Source organism: Myxocyprinus asiaticus, chromosome 11 (genome assembly GCF_019703515.2).
Source record: "Myxocyprinus asiaticus isolate MX2 ecotype Aquarium Trade chromosome 11, UBuf_Myxa_2, whole genome shotgun sequence".
Lineage (NCBI taxonomy): Eukaryota > Metazoa > Chordata > Actinopteri > Cypriniformes > Catostomidae > Myxocyprinus > Myxocyprinus asiaticus.
This window is the reverse complement of record NC_059354.1, coordinates 6,575,649-6,588,736: the sequence shown is the minus strand read 5'-3', so window position 1 is coordinate 6,588,736 and position 13,088 is coordinate 6,575,649. Positions and strand designations below refer to the sequence as shown.

The window sequence follows — 13,088 nt, the reverse complement described above, 5'->3', positions numbered from 1 at the left end:
TCATTCATTCATTTGTTCACTGACCAGATCTTCAAGTTATGCCTACGCGCCTGTAGATGGTGCAAAATTATTGTCTTTTAAGTAATTGCATTCAACCGAAATCAGTCAACAAGTCTAATTATCCTTTATTAAAATTCTACTAAGAGACTTCAGCTCTGCAGTGTTAAAGCATCATAAGTCTTTCCCCACAAGTGACAACAAAGCATCATACTGTAACTGCTGAGCACGACTTTTTTAATCAAGCTATACAAAAAAAAGGACAATACTAACCTAAATATATTGAGTTTCAATAACGTCCATATGTCATTGTAATGTGTGTTCATCACTCACTTTTATTCATAATTCATCCGGCCCCTTTTCTTGTTGAACGAGATTGACGATATGAACGAACGACATACAGCTCCTCCTCTCGGTCAGCAGATCATCCTTCATGATGACTGATTTGTTAATGTTGGTAGCGACTCACAAACAATTTTACCAATACATTCAGTTTGTTCGCGACACGAGAAAATGACCGACTAGTTCAGTGAGCGGGTGTATTTGTTCAGTAGGTCCAACCAATAATATGCTCTTTCACAGCCCGCTCTCTTATGCTAGTGGCTCACGCTAAAGTCAGTCTTTAAAAGCAGGACAAAGGAAGACAAATTGAATTAGCCTCTCTACAAAAGTACGAAGACACTTTAAAAATGGAGTTTAAACACCATAACCGTTTTCATCACAAATGGCAGGTCTTATTTTCCCTATATTTTGTGTAATGCTGGGCTTAATTATTACCAAAAAAGAAAAAGTTAAACATCGAACACTGTGTATCAAAGCACAACATTTCCATCTGAAATTCATGTTATTTTAACTATGATCTATGATCTTTCACATTCATGAATTGAGGATTATGTTTTGTGTATCTATAAACTTGTCTTAAGTGCATTTCACCCCTTTCTCTCCTCGTTGAATGTGATTGACTGACATGCCGAACTGAACGAACAACACGTCTTCGTCTCATTCAGTCATTCAGCAGATCTTCGTTCACGAGTCATTCACGAACGAGTTTACCATTCAGTTCGTTCACGAACGATGTCTCATGTTGTTCAGACTTAAATTACCGACTGGTTCAGTGATGGGGCGTATTTGTTCAGCGGGTGAAACCAATGATATGCTCCTTAACAGCCCACACTTGAATGCTATTGGCTCATGCGATAGTCAGTCTTTGATGAAAAGCAGTGGAGCTCTTTGGCTTCGAAAAGGGACGTCACTAAACATCACTAAAAGAAAAATTTTAGTCAGTGTCTGGAGGTGAACGAGAACAATTTGTTCACTTAAAGGATTTGTTTAAAAAGACTGATTCACTCATGAACAAAATATCACTACTTTATTGTCTGTGCCGCACACTGTGCTGTAACAGTAGTTGAAGTATCACAGCAGCTCTGCTCACCCCACTCACACACATTACATGTGAAACATGCCATACTCTTTGAATACTTTATTGATTTTATGTTATTTCTTATCTAAGGAACTCAGCTGTCGACTCTTTGCATTTCTCCAACATTTTTGACTAATCACAGGCTGTAGCATCTCATACAGTTCCACTTCTTCCAAAAAGTTCCTACCCTGGAGTAGAAGATAAAAAAGTTACTCCAAACTAGTTCATCATGTGCAAAAGCATAGAAAACTGCGTAGTTCCTCAAAAACTACCCAAAACGGACTTTAGTTCCTGCAGTGGGAAAGGGCCTAATCATTTATCTGAACTAGTTATTAAAATAAATCGACCAAAAGAACTGACTCACTAAAATGAATCTGTGCTTGCAACGCTAAATAAAAGGGAATTGTTTGTTTTGTCCGAAAGAACTGATTCACTTAAATGATTCCGTTTTCCAGTACTTCATGAGAGAGGGGACGGTTTAGGTGAGTGTGTTTGATTATTTTTTTGGAGTTCTACAGTGTTTGTCCTGAATTATTTAGATTGAAAATAGCACATTTTTGAGTGAGCAGTCCCTTATCATTTTTGCATATATAAACACATCCTGAAGAATGAAAGAGCACTTTAAAGCTGAGTGTTTATTTGTATTGGTGACAGTGAACAGCAATATTTCACAAACATGTCTTATTGTTAATACACACAAAGGGACTTCAGTGCAAAGTAAGCATGGTGTACACAAACTATTAGCATAGTTTCCTACAGTTTGTTGATTATTAGGAATGTGTAAATGTTTTAAGCCTTAGCCTATTCTAGAAATTAAACCTTAATGGACTCAATCTAAGTACATCTTTTAATAAAATATACTGTTCCTGGAGAGACAGTTTTCTTGCTTGACCAAATATCAGCATACTACTTTCTTAATCAGCTCTCTCTCTCTCTCTTGATCTCTCGCTCTCTCTCTCTCCATTTTAAAACTCCTTTAATTATTTTTTTTTTTTTTAGCATTAATTCTTCTGTAAATACTAGTGACCACATATGTGATCCAACATTCTTTGCAATGTGGTTATCAAATGCTCTGGTATATTAATATCTTAAGATGTTAACATTCATTTCTTAGTTTACATTATTGATATCCTTAACACAGAGTGTTACAGGTGTGTAGATTTAGAATTAAATGTCATTTTTGTTCTATGTCTTTGGTCAACAAATAAACTAAAAACCCTAATACACCATTTTTTAAACAATATAGATAAATATTGTCTCTTAAGATACAAATAAAGGTACTTAGAGGGTACAAATAGGGGAATTTTCTTTTTCACACATTATTTTTGTGATATAAATAATATCTCAACAAATATCTCTATTTAATATTTACCACTATTAAAACATCTCTTACTGTAAAACTATGTGATATAGATGTTTGTCACAAACAATCACAATTCACACAAAGTCCATAAATTCTAAAAACATGGTGTTTCAATACAGTACTTGTTACAGTGACATTGGTTCATACATAATCAGTCCTTATTACAGCTAAGAAATTATGCATTTGACTCTAATCACACAAACAACAATATAAGTCCATACAGTCATTAGATGATATATTACAGTACATTCTCAAACACCTTTGATTTGTATTGAGCAGAATATTGGATTTTTTAAGAAAATGTTCTGGACTCAAAACAATTTGAGTTTTATAAATACAGAAAATAATTTTGACTCATTTCTCAGTTTGTAAAAACAAACAAAAATATTATTTACAGGACCAGTAAAGCACATATAGATTGGAAGTCTAAGGAGCAAGGCACTCTGGAGGATGTAGATGCATAAATGTACAGCTTATCTTTTTTATAATATTGCTTATTTTAAATTATGCATACTGAAATGTGTTATTTGAACTGTATTTCAAGCTGTCTAAATCACACTCACTGTTCCTCTAGTGGAATGAACTCCCAACTTTCACCCATTTGGAAAATGGCTAAAGACACATCTTTTTCCAAGAGCACTAGACTAACTAACTAGCCTTAGCAAAGGTTGTTTACCAGCATCTAAGAACCTTTAACCTCCAATGAACCTTCTCATTTCACAAAAGGTTCTTTGTAGAGGAAACAGGTTCTTTAGACAAGAAAAGTAGTGACTTATTTTTTTCTTTTGAGCAACATTTTACATTTGGAGAACCAAAACTGTTCTTCTATGGCATTTCTGCATAAACCCCTTTTTGAAACCTTTATTATTAATAGTATATAATCCAGTACTAATGGAAAATCGGTATGGTAGCACTACTTGTATTGTGTTCTCGCTTATTGGTTTTACATGAGTTAAATAAATTGATTAAACACTGCACAGACAAGGTTAGTAAGTGTTTTTATCACACTAGCCTTATGATAACATGCATAATGTTTGGGTCCTGTGGCTACACTTTCAAAACTGTGTATTGATGTATCTATCATAATGCTATGCTTTGCTCCATAGAATTTCATTGTAATTTCACTATTGTAACTGCTATTTTTGTTTGTTTAACAAACTGTGGGAGAAGTCGAAAATTATTTTCTTTGGTAATTAATTTCTTGTATTGAATATCCCAGAACATTCCCTTAAATTACAGTTGTTCAGTATAGAGTATAATATTTCTTGTTAAAAGACAGAACAAACAGTACACAACAGATAGACAAGAGAACAGGGAGAAGACATACAATGTCATAGGATCTGGTCCTTCAGTAATTATAACTCAAGGAGCTCACCATCTCCATTTCTAGAATGACTGATCAACATTTAAGAATGTGATCCTACTGGAAAGTTCTAGACTGTCCAAGTGGTTCATTATTCTAAAGTGCTCCACTAGTCTAAGCATTTTTCATTTGAAAACGCTATGTTTTTGTTTCTCATTCTCACTACTACTGCACTTTTCTCAACCAAGAACGGAGACATTTGAAAATGCTCTCCATTACCACATATTTTGGAAAGCTGTTAGGAAACTAAAAACTGTGTTTTCAAACTTAAACTGATTAGTGTAGATGTGGCCTAATACTCTGGAATGTCTAGCAGAGACAGTACTATACAACGTCTTTTCTATTTTCCTACATAATTTACTAACATCTACTTAATTCCAACTTGCGTGCCCTCTATAAATCCTGGCCTAGTCTTTCTATCTCTTCGATCAGGAAGTCGATGTCTGACCTGGTGGCAGCTGGATTGGAGACGACCATTCTGAAGAAGTTGACCTTATCACCCTGAGGCTGGTAGCCCACCATAGTTGTCCCACACTCCATCATCATTGCCTTGATCTTGGGGGCAACCTAGATTTGTAGTTACAAGACAGTTGCTGAATACATTCAGCTGATCTTTATGATGGTAGTCACAGAAGTGGACAGTTTTGTCTTGAAAATTCTCATTAAGATGTATGATATTCGGTACCATTTAAAAGTTTTAAAAACCTTACATTAAAAACCTTATCTTCTAAAGGCATAATGCTTGAAATTAATTTTACACACAAATCAAATGTTAAATTGTGCAAATTAATGAATTTCCTTACAAAAATAATATTTGAATGAAACATAACTGTTTTGAAATTGATGAGTTGGAGTGCCCTTGTTTGCCCAGAGTGTGGCTGGCTATTTTAAGAAGTTCAATATTTTGACTTTAATATTTCAGTCATTGAATAACTTCCATAATTTAGTTTTAAAAGGTCATAGTTTTGACTATAAAAAAAGAAGAAAAAAACTCTTTTGTATTACCATCTGAAAATGTTTTTTTTTTTTTTTTTTTTGTGGGGGGTTCTCCCCATTTTGGCATGCCCAATTCCCAATGTGCCCTAGGTCCTCCTGGTGGCATAGTGACTTGCCTCAATCTGGGTGGCGGAGGACAAATCTCAGTTGCCTCCATGTCTGAGACTGTCAATCCACGCATCTTATCACGTGGCTTGTTGAGCGTGTTACTGCAGAGCCCTAGCACATGTGGAGGCTTCACACTATTCTCCGCGACGTCCACGCACAACTCACCACGCGCCCCACCGAGAGCGAGAACAACATTATAGCGACCATGAGGAGGTTAACCCAATGTAACTCTACCCACCCTAGCAACCAGGCCAATTGGTTGCTAAGGGAGCCTGACTGGAATCACTCAGCACACCCTGGATTCAAACTTGCGACTCCAGGTGTGGTAGTCAGCATCTTTACTTGCTGAGCTACCCAGGCCCCCACCATCTGAAAATCGTAAAAAAAAGTGCAACTTGTGTAGGCTAGGGATGTGCACGGCTAGTCGACATTCAGTTAACCGTTCAACGCGCCACTATTCGAATAGCAAAATCACTATTCAGTTATTCTACATGTGCAATAGAGGTCTTATACCCGACCCAAACTCGACGTGTTCTGACAAAGCTCATAGTTGTCTGTGCACTTTATTTGTTGAATTTCCACAGCAATGAAAGCTCTTTATTCCCACATCCTGACTCCAGATGAAAAAAACGATTAACCGTTCATGAAACCTTGCAGTTAACCGAATGTTAAAAACAGTAACCATGCACATCCCTAGTGTAGACTGGAAACATGTCACTGTTTAAGTATGTTCTCACCTTATGAAGCCTTTGTCTTCTCTCCTCTCCATTTGGCAGGCCACGCAGGCTTGGAGGAATGTACCAGAAACATACATTTGTGTGCTGGGGCTGAGATGGAGAGAAAGAGTGACTGTAAACTGACCAGCTCGCATGACTTCATGCATTTCACAAAATAGAAGATATTCTAAAGAGACATTTGTCATAGTATGTTTTCATGCAAGCATGTGTTGCATTCTCAGCATTGCCACAAGGGGTGCAATACTGGGCATAACTGTCTTCCCCTATGAGTTCTCTTTCAAGCATACATTTCAGTGTCTCACTATGGGATACGCCCCTTTCGCGTATTCCTAGAAGCCCTATTACATTATGCCAGCCCCTATTGGCTTGCAGAAGTGACGTTTATGTCAGGATGGGGCTCCACTTCCCAATAAGCAAGGGGAGACACAGCGTCATCACGTCATTCAAAAATCTCTTCTCGTTTCACTTCAGAAGTCTGGATCTCCGTGCAGATAGTCATCAATCGGCCTCCACACTGGTTGTTGATTGATCATTCCGAAACTGAGTTTGTGTCAATTTACAGGCCACCAGGCCATTTTTCAATTTATTCCTACATTCTGCACACCAGCTCATATAGGAATTTCTTAGCACTCCAGCTAAATGGCTGCAATGATGCAGAGTACCTTGGCTAGCATTGGGGACTCTTCGTGACTTTGCTTTGCGGAAATAAGATCTCATACAAAGACACACACCAGGTCTGCTCTGCATGTCTTGGGTTGAAACATGCCCAAGCAGTGATTGACAACCCCGAATCGTGTGAGCACTGTGCACGCTTCACCATGAAGAGCCTTCGGCACAGGCTAGCATGCCAAGCTAGTCTGTCAGGCCAGGATCCCCTCATGTCAGCTGGTATCCATTCCTGTAGAGCTGCCCGCCATGACAGCGTTGTCCTGGGGCGAACAGCTCGATGCATGCATCCCTTTGCCCTCCGTGCTCAGTATGGATGAGGAAGAGGAGGCGTTGGATTACGAGGACGAGGGGCAGTCGGATTGTCTCCTCTCTGAGGAGGAGGACGATTTTGAGGACTCTGTTTTCCTTCCTCCTGTGCAACTGGCACAACCCTTATCTTCAGCTGGAACCATGGAAGAGGCGGGTGGGGCACCATCCTCTCCGCTTCTCAGCATTGATCTGGAGGACGTGTGCAAATGCGCGGCAGAAAAACAAAATATTCCATGGCCAACTGTGGTAGCGGAGGCTTCAAAGTCTCGCTATGAGGGCAAAAGGCTGCTAAGAGCAAAACGGACGACGAGACAGCTTCTTCCTATATTCTCAGAGCTGCTGGAGGAGATTGTGGTCACCTGGAAGGATAAACCCTTTACCAGACAAATGCCCATTCAAGGGGGATCCGCACTCGATGTGGAAGGAATGGAGAGGGAGGGTCTTCTCCGCATGCCTCCCATGGAGCCGTTAGTAGCAGCGCATCTGCACCCCAGACACACGGTGGCTGTGATTCCGACATTGATATCCTAAGCTGACCGTTTCCAGTCAAACATGACGGAACGCGCTTACAAAGTGGTCGCTCTCTCCATTAGGGCTTTGAACGCGATCTTTATGTTAACCGCATACCAAGCGGAGCTGCAAGATGAGACATCTGCCATGCCAGGCCAGGCACAATGGGATGAGATTTGTGTGGTTACTGATCTCTCTCCGTCTGCAGAGATGTGCTGTTCAGGCTGCGGGTAAAGCCATGGCCACAATGCTTATACAGGAGAGAGCATGATGGCTGAATTTGGCTAATCTTTCTGACAGGGAGAAAGAGGCTATTTTAGATGCACCGGTGGTTTCAGAGGGGATTTTTGGTTCGGATCTGATATGGATGCAGAAGGTATGTGAGGAAAAGAAGAGGGATGATGAAGCTTTGCAGCTCATCTACCCAGGAAGACACAGACTGCACCCCCTCCACCACCTCTGCAAACCTTCGCTCAAATCCACCTCCTAGCTATCGCATTCTGAGGCGACAGAGACCACATGTGAATGCAGCGTGTCAGAGTGGAGTTCCAGAGCAAAAGAATGCTTAGCCCAGGAAGAACTATCCACCTGCTCCAGCTCAGATGGAGTAGCCAGCTCCTCATCCCATTTAGGGAGCGAGGAGGAAGAAGAAGGCACCCTGATGGTTCTTTCCAGTGGGAAGGGAGCCCACAGCCCCCCGTATTTACTGCATGCCCCCCACAATACAGAGGGATAATTCACTTTCGCGTTCAGGGGGCATCAGTTCATGTCCTTCACGAGGAAATTTCCTCCTTGCTTAACAAGAAAGCAATAAGAGAGGTTCCGCTCGAGCAAAGCCAGAGCGGCTTTTATTCTAGGTATTTCTTCGTTCCAGAGAAAGGAACTTGGGCTCTCTGTCCTATATTAGATCTGCGAGCACTGAACAAGTATTTAAGAAAGTACAAATTCAGAATGCTCACTCATTCAACACTCCTGAAATTGGTGCGTCCAGGCGATTGGTTCACATCCATCGATCTGAAGGACGCATATTTTCACATAAACATATACCCACCCCACAGGAAATTACTGAGGTTTGCGTTTCAGGGGGTGATATGCAAATATTTAGTTCTACCTTTCGGCCTGTCTCTCAGCCAAATGTATGAAAGCGGCTCTGTCCCCGCTCAGAGAGAGAGGCATTTGTCTCGTTACATGCATAGAGGACTGACTTCTGACAGCTCAATCGGAGCACATAGTGAGAGAGCACACTGCGATACTTATAGCTCATCTTCAAAAATTGGTTTTGAGATTAAACATCGAGAAGAGTGTATTAATCCTCACACAGTCAATTACGTATCTGGGGCTGTCACTGGACTCTGTGACATTCAGAGCACGGCTGTAAGAGGAGAGAGTAATAAAGTTTACTCAATGTCTGGCCGAGTTTCGGAGGGGAAACAGTGTTTCCTTTCGAAGATGCCTCAGACTTTTGGGGTTATTGGCCTCAGCTCTGATAGTTATTCCACTAGGCCGATTATTCATGAGAGAGTTTCAACACTGGGTAGCCTCTCTGAGATTGGAAACATTATGTCACTCTCGGAGGAGAGTGAGGGTGACATCGGTGTCAGTGCTGCCACTGCACCATTGGAAACACCCATACTTTTTTATTCAAGGGGTCCCCATGGGTGTTGTTCAGGCCAGAAAAGACACTATATTACTATGGGCGCATCACTGTCTGGTTGGGGGGCACTCACGAGGGCAGGATAATAAATGGGAGATGGGATCATCATTTGACCAATCACCATATAAATGATCTGGAAATGCTGATGGTTTTCTTAACCCTGAAGCATTTTCTTCCCTTATTAGAAGGGCATCATGTTCTTATGAGAACGGACAACACTACAGTGGTAGCGTATATAAATCGACAGGGAGGTCTAAGATCACTCCTTCTGCACACATTGGCATGCAAACTGATTCTGTGGAGCAATGCCCACTTCTTATTCCTGAGAGCGAGGCACGTACAGGGCATTATGAATCGGGGTGCAGATTTGCTGTTGAGGGGCAATCCTCTTTACGGGGAGTGGAGACTGAACAGAGAAGTGGTTGAGCAGATTTGGAGCCGGTTCGGCAGAGTGACAGTGGATCTGTTCACGTCTCAAGAGAATGCTCAGTGCCCTCTGTTCTTTTCTCTGAATGATCAGAACGCACCATTGGGAATAGATGCGCTGGCACACGAATGGCCTCGCATTCTCCTTTATGCATTTCCACCGATAGCGTTGATATCTCCAACCCTCTCTAGAGTGAGAGAGAGGGGATTGAGAATTATATTAATAGCTCCACACTGGTCGGGGAAATATTGGCTGGAGGAGATCATACATATGCTATACGAACAGCCGTGGCCTATTACGTTGCGAAGAGACCTGCTATCGCAGGCACAGGGGGAGATTTTTCATCCTCATCCAGAGCACCTGGCACTGTGGGCCTGGCCCGTGAATGGTTCAATTTGAACGCAACTGGGTTGCCCCATAATGTTATTAGGACTATACAGAATGCTAGAGCATCATCTACTAGATCTTTGTACTGGTTTAAATGGGCCGTGTTTGAGCATTGGTGCGCAGATAAACACGAGATTCCCTATCAGTGCTCAGTTGCTGTTATACTGTCATTTCTACAAGATTTGATAGATAAGGGAAAAGCCTTCTCAACCATAAAAGTATTTCTGACTGCTATATCAGCATATCACATAGTCCTTGATGGAAATACAGTAGGGCAGCATCCTTTAGTGTGCCACTTTATGAAAGGTGCGCGTCGTGCTCTCCCAGTTTCTAAACCGCTTTCTCCCTCATGGGATTTAGCAATGGTGCTTGATGCTATTTCAGGGCCTCCATTTGAGCCTTTGGACAAGGTTGATTTTAAGATATTGTCGTTCAAGATGGCATTACTGTTAGCAGTAGATTCAGCTAAATGAGTCAGTGAGATACATGCACTTTCTGTACATTCTGCATGTGTGCAATTTATGCCAGGGGATGCAGGGTTTTATTATGACATAATCCTGCATTCATGCCCAAAGTTATACAATCTATTTTTCCTCTCGAACTTAGGGCTTTTTGTCCACCACCCTTTGCTTTGTTAGAGCAGCAAAGGTTGAATGCATTATGCCCAGTGCGTGCTCTGTGCATTTACACAGACAAAACTGGAGAATTCAGGGAGAGTGATCAGCTGTTTGTTTCCTGGGCGAAACCGTGCAAGGGAAAACCGATCACCAAACAGCGCTTATCGCACTGGATAGTGGAGGCTATTTCTTTGGCATATTCCAGTAAGGGTCTTAATACCCCAACTGGGTTGCGTGTGCATTCTACAAGGGGAATGTCTACATCGTGGGCTCTCTTTAAAGGGTTATAATACAAGACATTTGTGAGGCAGCGAGCTGGTCTTCACCGCACACATTTGCAAGGTTTTAGAAATTAGATGTTACAGCACAGATTTTAGCACATACTGTACTGCACGTTGGCTCTCGAGTCCACCAGGACTCTCCAGCCCTGGATAATTATAGGGTTGGCAAAGGGATTCGAAACGGCAGTACGCGAGTTAGGATATCCCATAGTGAGTCACCGAAACGTATGCTTGAAAGAGAACTTTAGGTTACTTGCGTAACCCCTATTCTCTGATAGCATTAAGTGAGGTGTCTCACCAGATCACCCTCCTTGCTGTGTGAAGCGAGAAAGAGGTGTGCTTGTTTTGAATGATGTGATGACGCTGTGTCGCCCCTTTTGTATTGGGAAGTGGAGCCTCCTCCTGACACAAGTGTCACTTCTGCCAGCCAATAGGGGCTGGCATAATGTAATTGGGCTTCTAGGAATATGCGGAAGGGGCGTATCCCATAGTGAGACACCTCAATTTAAGCTATCAGAGAACCGGTGTTACACAAGTAACAGAGTAAAGGAGTTACCGGCACATAGAAACAAACAAAAAAAAACACATGTATGTACAATGGGACCATGTGCGTGCAATGACCTAAAGCAGCGCTACTCAACCTATGTGGTCCTTTAGCCATATTTTGCGGCCCATGTTATGATTTCTTCATCAAAAATATATGTATCAGTATCAAATGTGTATGAATTGTGAGGTGTCCATTTTTAAGAGGATTTACAGTAGTTCTCTGTATTGCTGAATCAGCACAGTTAGAGAGTGAAATAAACTGCAAAAGGATGTAATGTATGGAAACAGAGAATATCTGAGCAAAGCTGATGATGCATGAGAGCGGCGCTCAGTCTGCGCACACGTTCATAGAAACAATATGTGCGCGTTCACGCAGTCTGTCAATCAAACATGAATGCTCTCAATTTTACATTGGAGTCACTCATTCATAGAAACAATATGTGCGCATACATAGAAACAATATGTGCACATACGCAATTTTACTTGAGTCACGCATCATAGCGTTTGAATAGCTAAACGGATATATATGCTCGTCATAATAACAGTCATAACAGAAAAAAATTATAGTTTATCCTGCAATATCGGTGTTGAGATGCATTCATGCAAATGAACATTATCAGTGATCTGAGTTACTTCACAGCAAAATGCTAAAGAGGTTGAACAATCTTTATTACTTCTCACTGGAGCAGTTTTGGAGTTAATATTGGATACAGCTCTCTTGTATTTGAACGAATCTCAGATGAGTGTAATGTTATTACAATAACAACAGAACTGATCATATCTGTTTGTTTATGTTTTTATTTTTTTATGAAAACCAAACCATTAGAAAATTTAACGTTTACACCCCTAAATTATAAGCTAAATATAATGTATAAAATAATTATCTAAAATGTATAATTCTTAGAAAAAAAAATTATATAAAGATTCATAATTGAACAAAAATACAGTATATACACAGTATACAGTATAAATATTACAGTATGTATATATATATATATATATATATATATATATATATATATATACACACATATATATATATATATATATATATATATATATATATATATATATATATATATATATATATATATATTTAAGCAATATCACACGAGCAAGAGTGTGATATGGCCCTACATCAGCACTGCTGTGATTCGGCCGCAGGCACAAGGCCACAGGCCGAGTGCCATAGTTAATCACAGCCAGAGGTGGGTAGTAACATGCTACATTTACTTGAGTAACTTTTTGGGAAAAGTTACTTTTAGAGTCAGTTTAAAAGTGGGTACTTTTTACTCTCACTCAAGTAAATTTCTAATGAATTTTTTTTTTTTTTACTTCTTTAGAATGGGTGGCATTATTGTCATTACTGCATTTAATTTGAATTAAAGTGTCATTTATTGAGAGATTATTGAATGGGACTTTTACGAGAGCAGAAGTTCACACAGCTGCGTCACTCAATCACTGCAGCAGCATCAAACTCTTCAATGTGAAACACTTTCTTCACACCGCACAGTGAAAAAAATTATAGTTTCGTCATGCAATGCCTTCATTTAACACCGAGACAGGCTGATATTTCAAGATTAAAATCACAGCTCCAATTTAAGGCAGCACGCTGAGGTAGGTTTTGGATCTAATCCTAACGCAGGCTTTTCTGTGTAATGAGATGGTCATTTTCAGGGTGATAATGTAACTGGGCTCTTATGA

At 40.3% G+C, this 13,088-nt stretch overlaps 1 protein-coding gene across 3 annotated transcripts in view; it reads right to left on the bottom strand.

Annotated features, from left to right (window-relative positions):
* Window positions 1-2,039: 2,039 nt before the first annotated feature.
* LOC127448067 (glutamate decarboxylase 1-like) overlaps window positions 2,040-13,088 on the bottom strand; it is a 48,484-nt gene continuing 37,435 nt past the window's right edge. For all 3 annotated transcript variants that reach the window (XM_051710345.1, XM_051710347.1, XM_051710346.1), the window contains 2 exons: window positions 5,985-6,074; window positions 2,040-4,710 (listed from right to left, as the gene is read on the bottom strand). In XM_051710345.1, coding sequence (XP_051566305.1) covers window positions 4,537-4,710; window positions 5,985-6,074 — 264 coding nt within the window. In that variant the 3' untranslated portion in view covers window positions 2,040-4,536. The remainder of the gene's footprint in view (window positions 4,711-5,984; window positions 6,075-13,088) is intronic.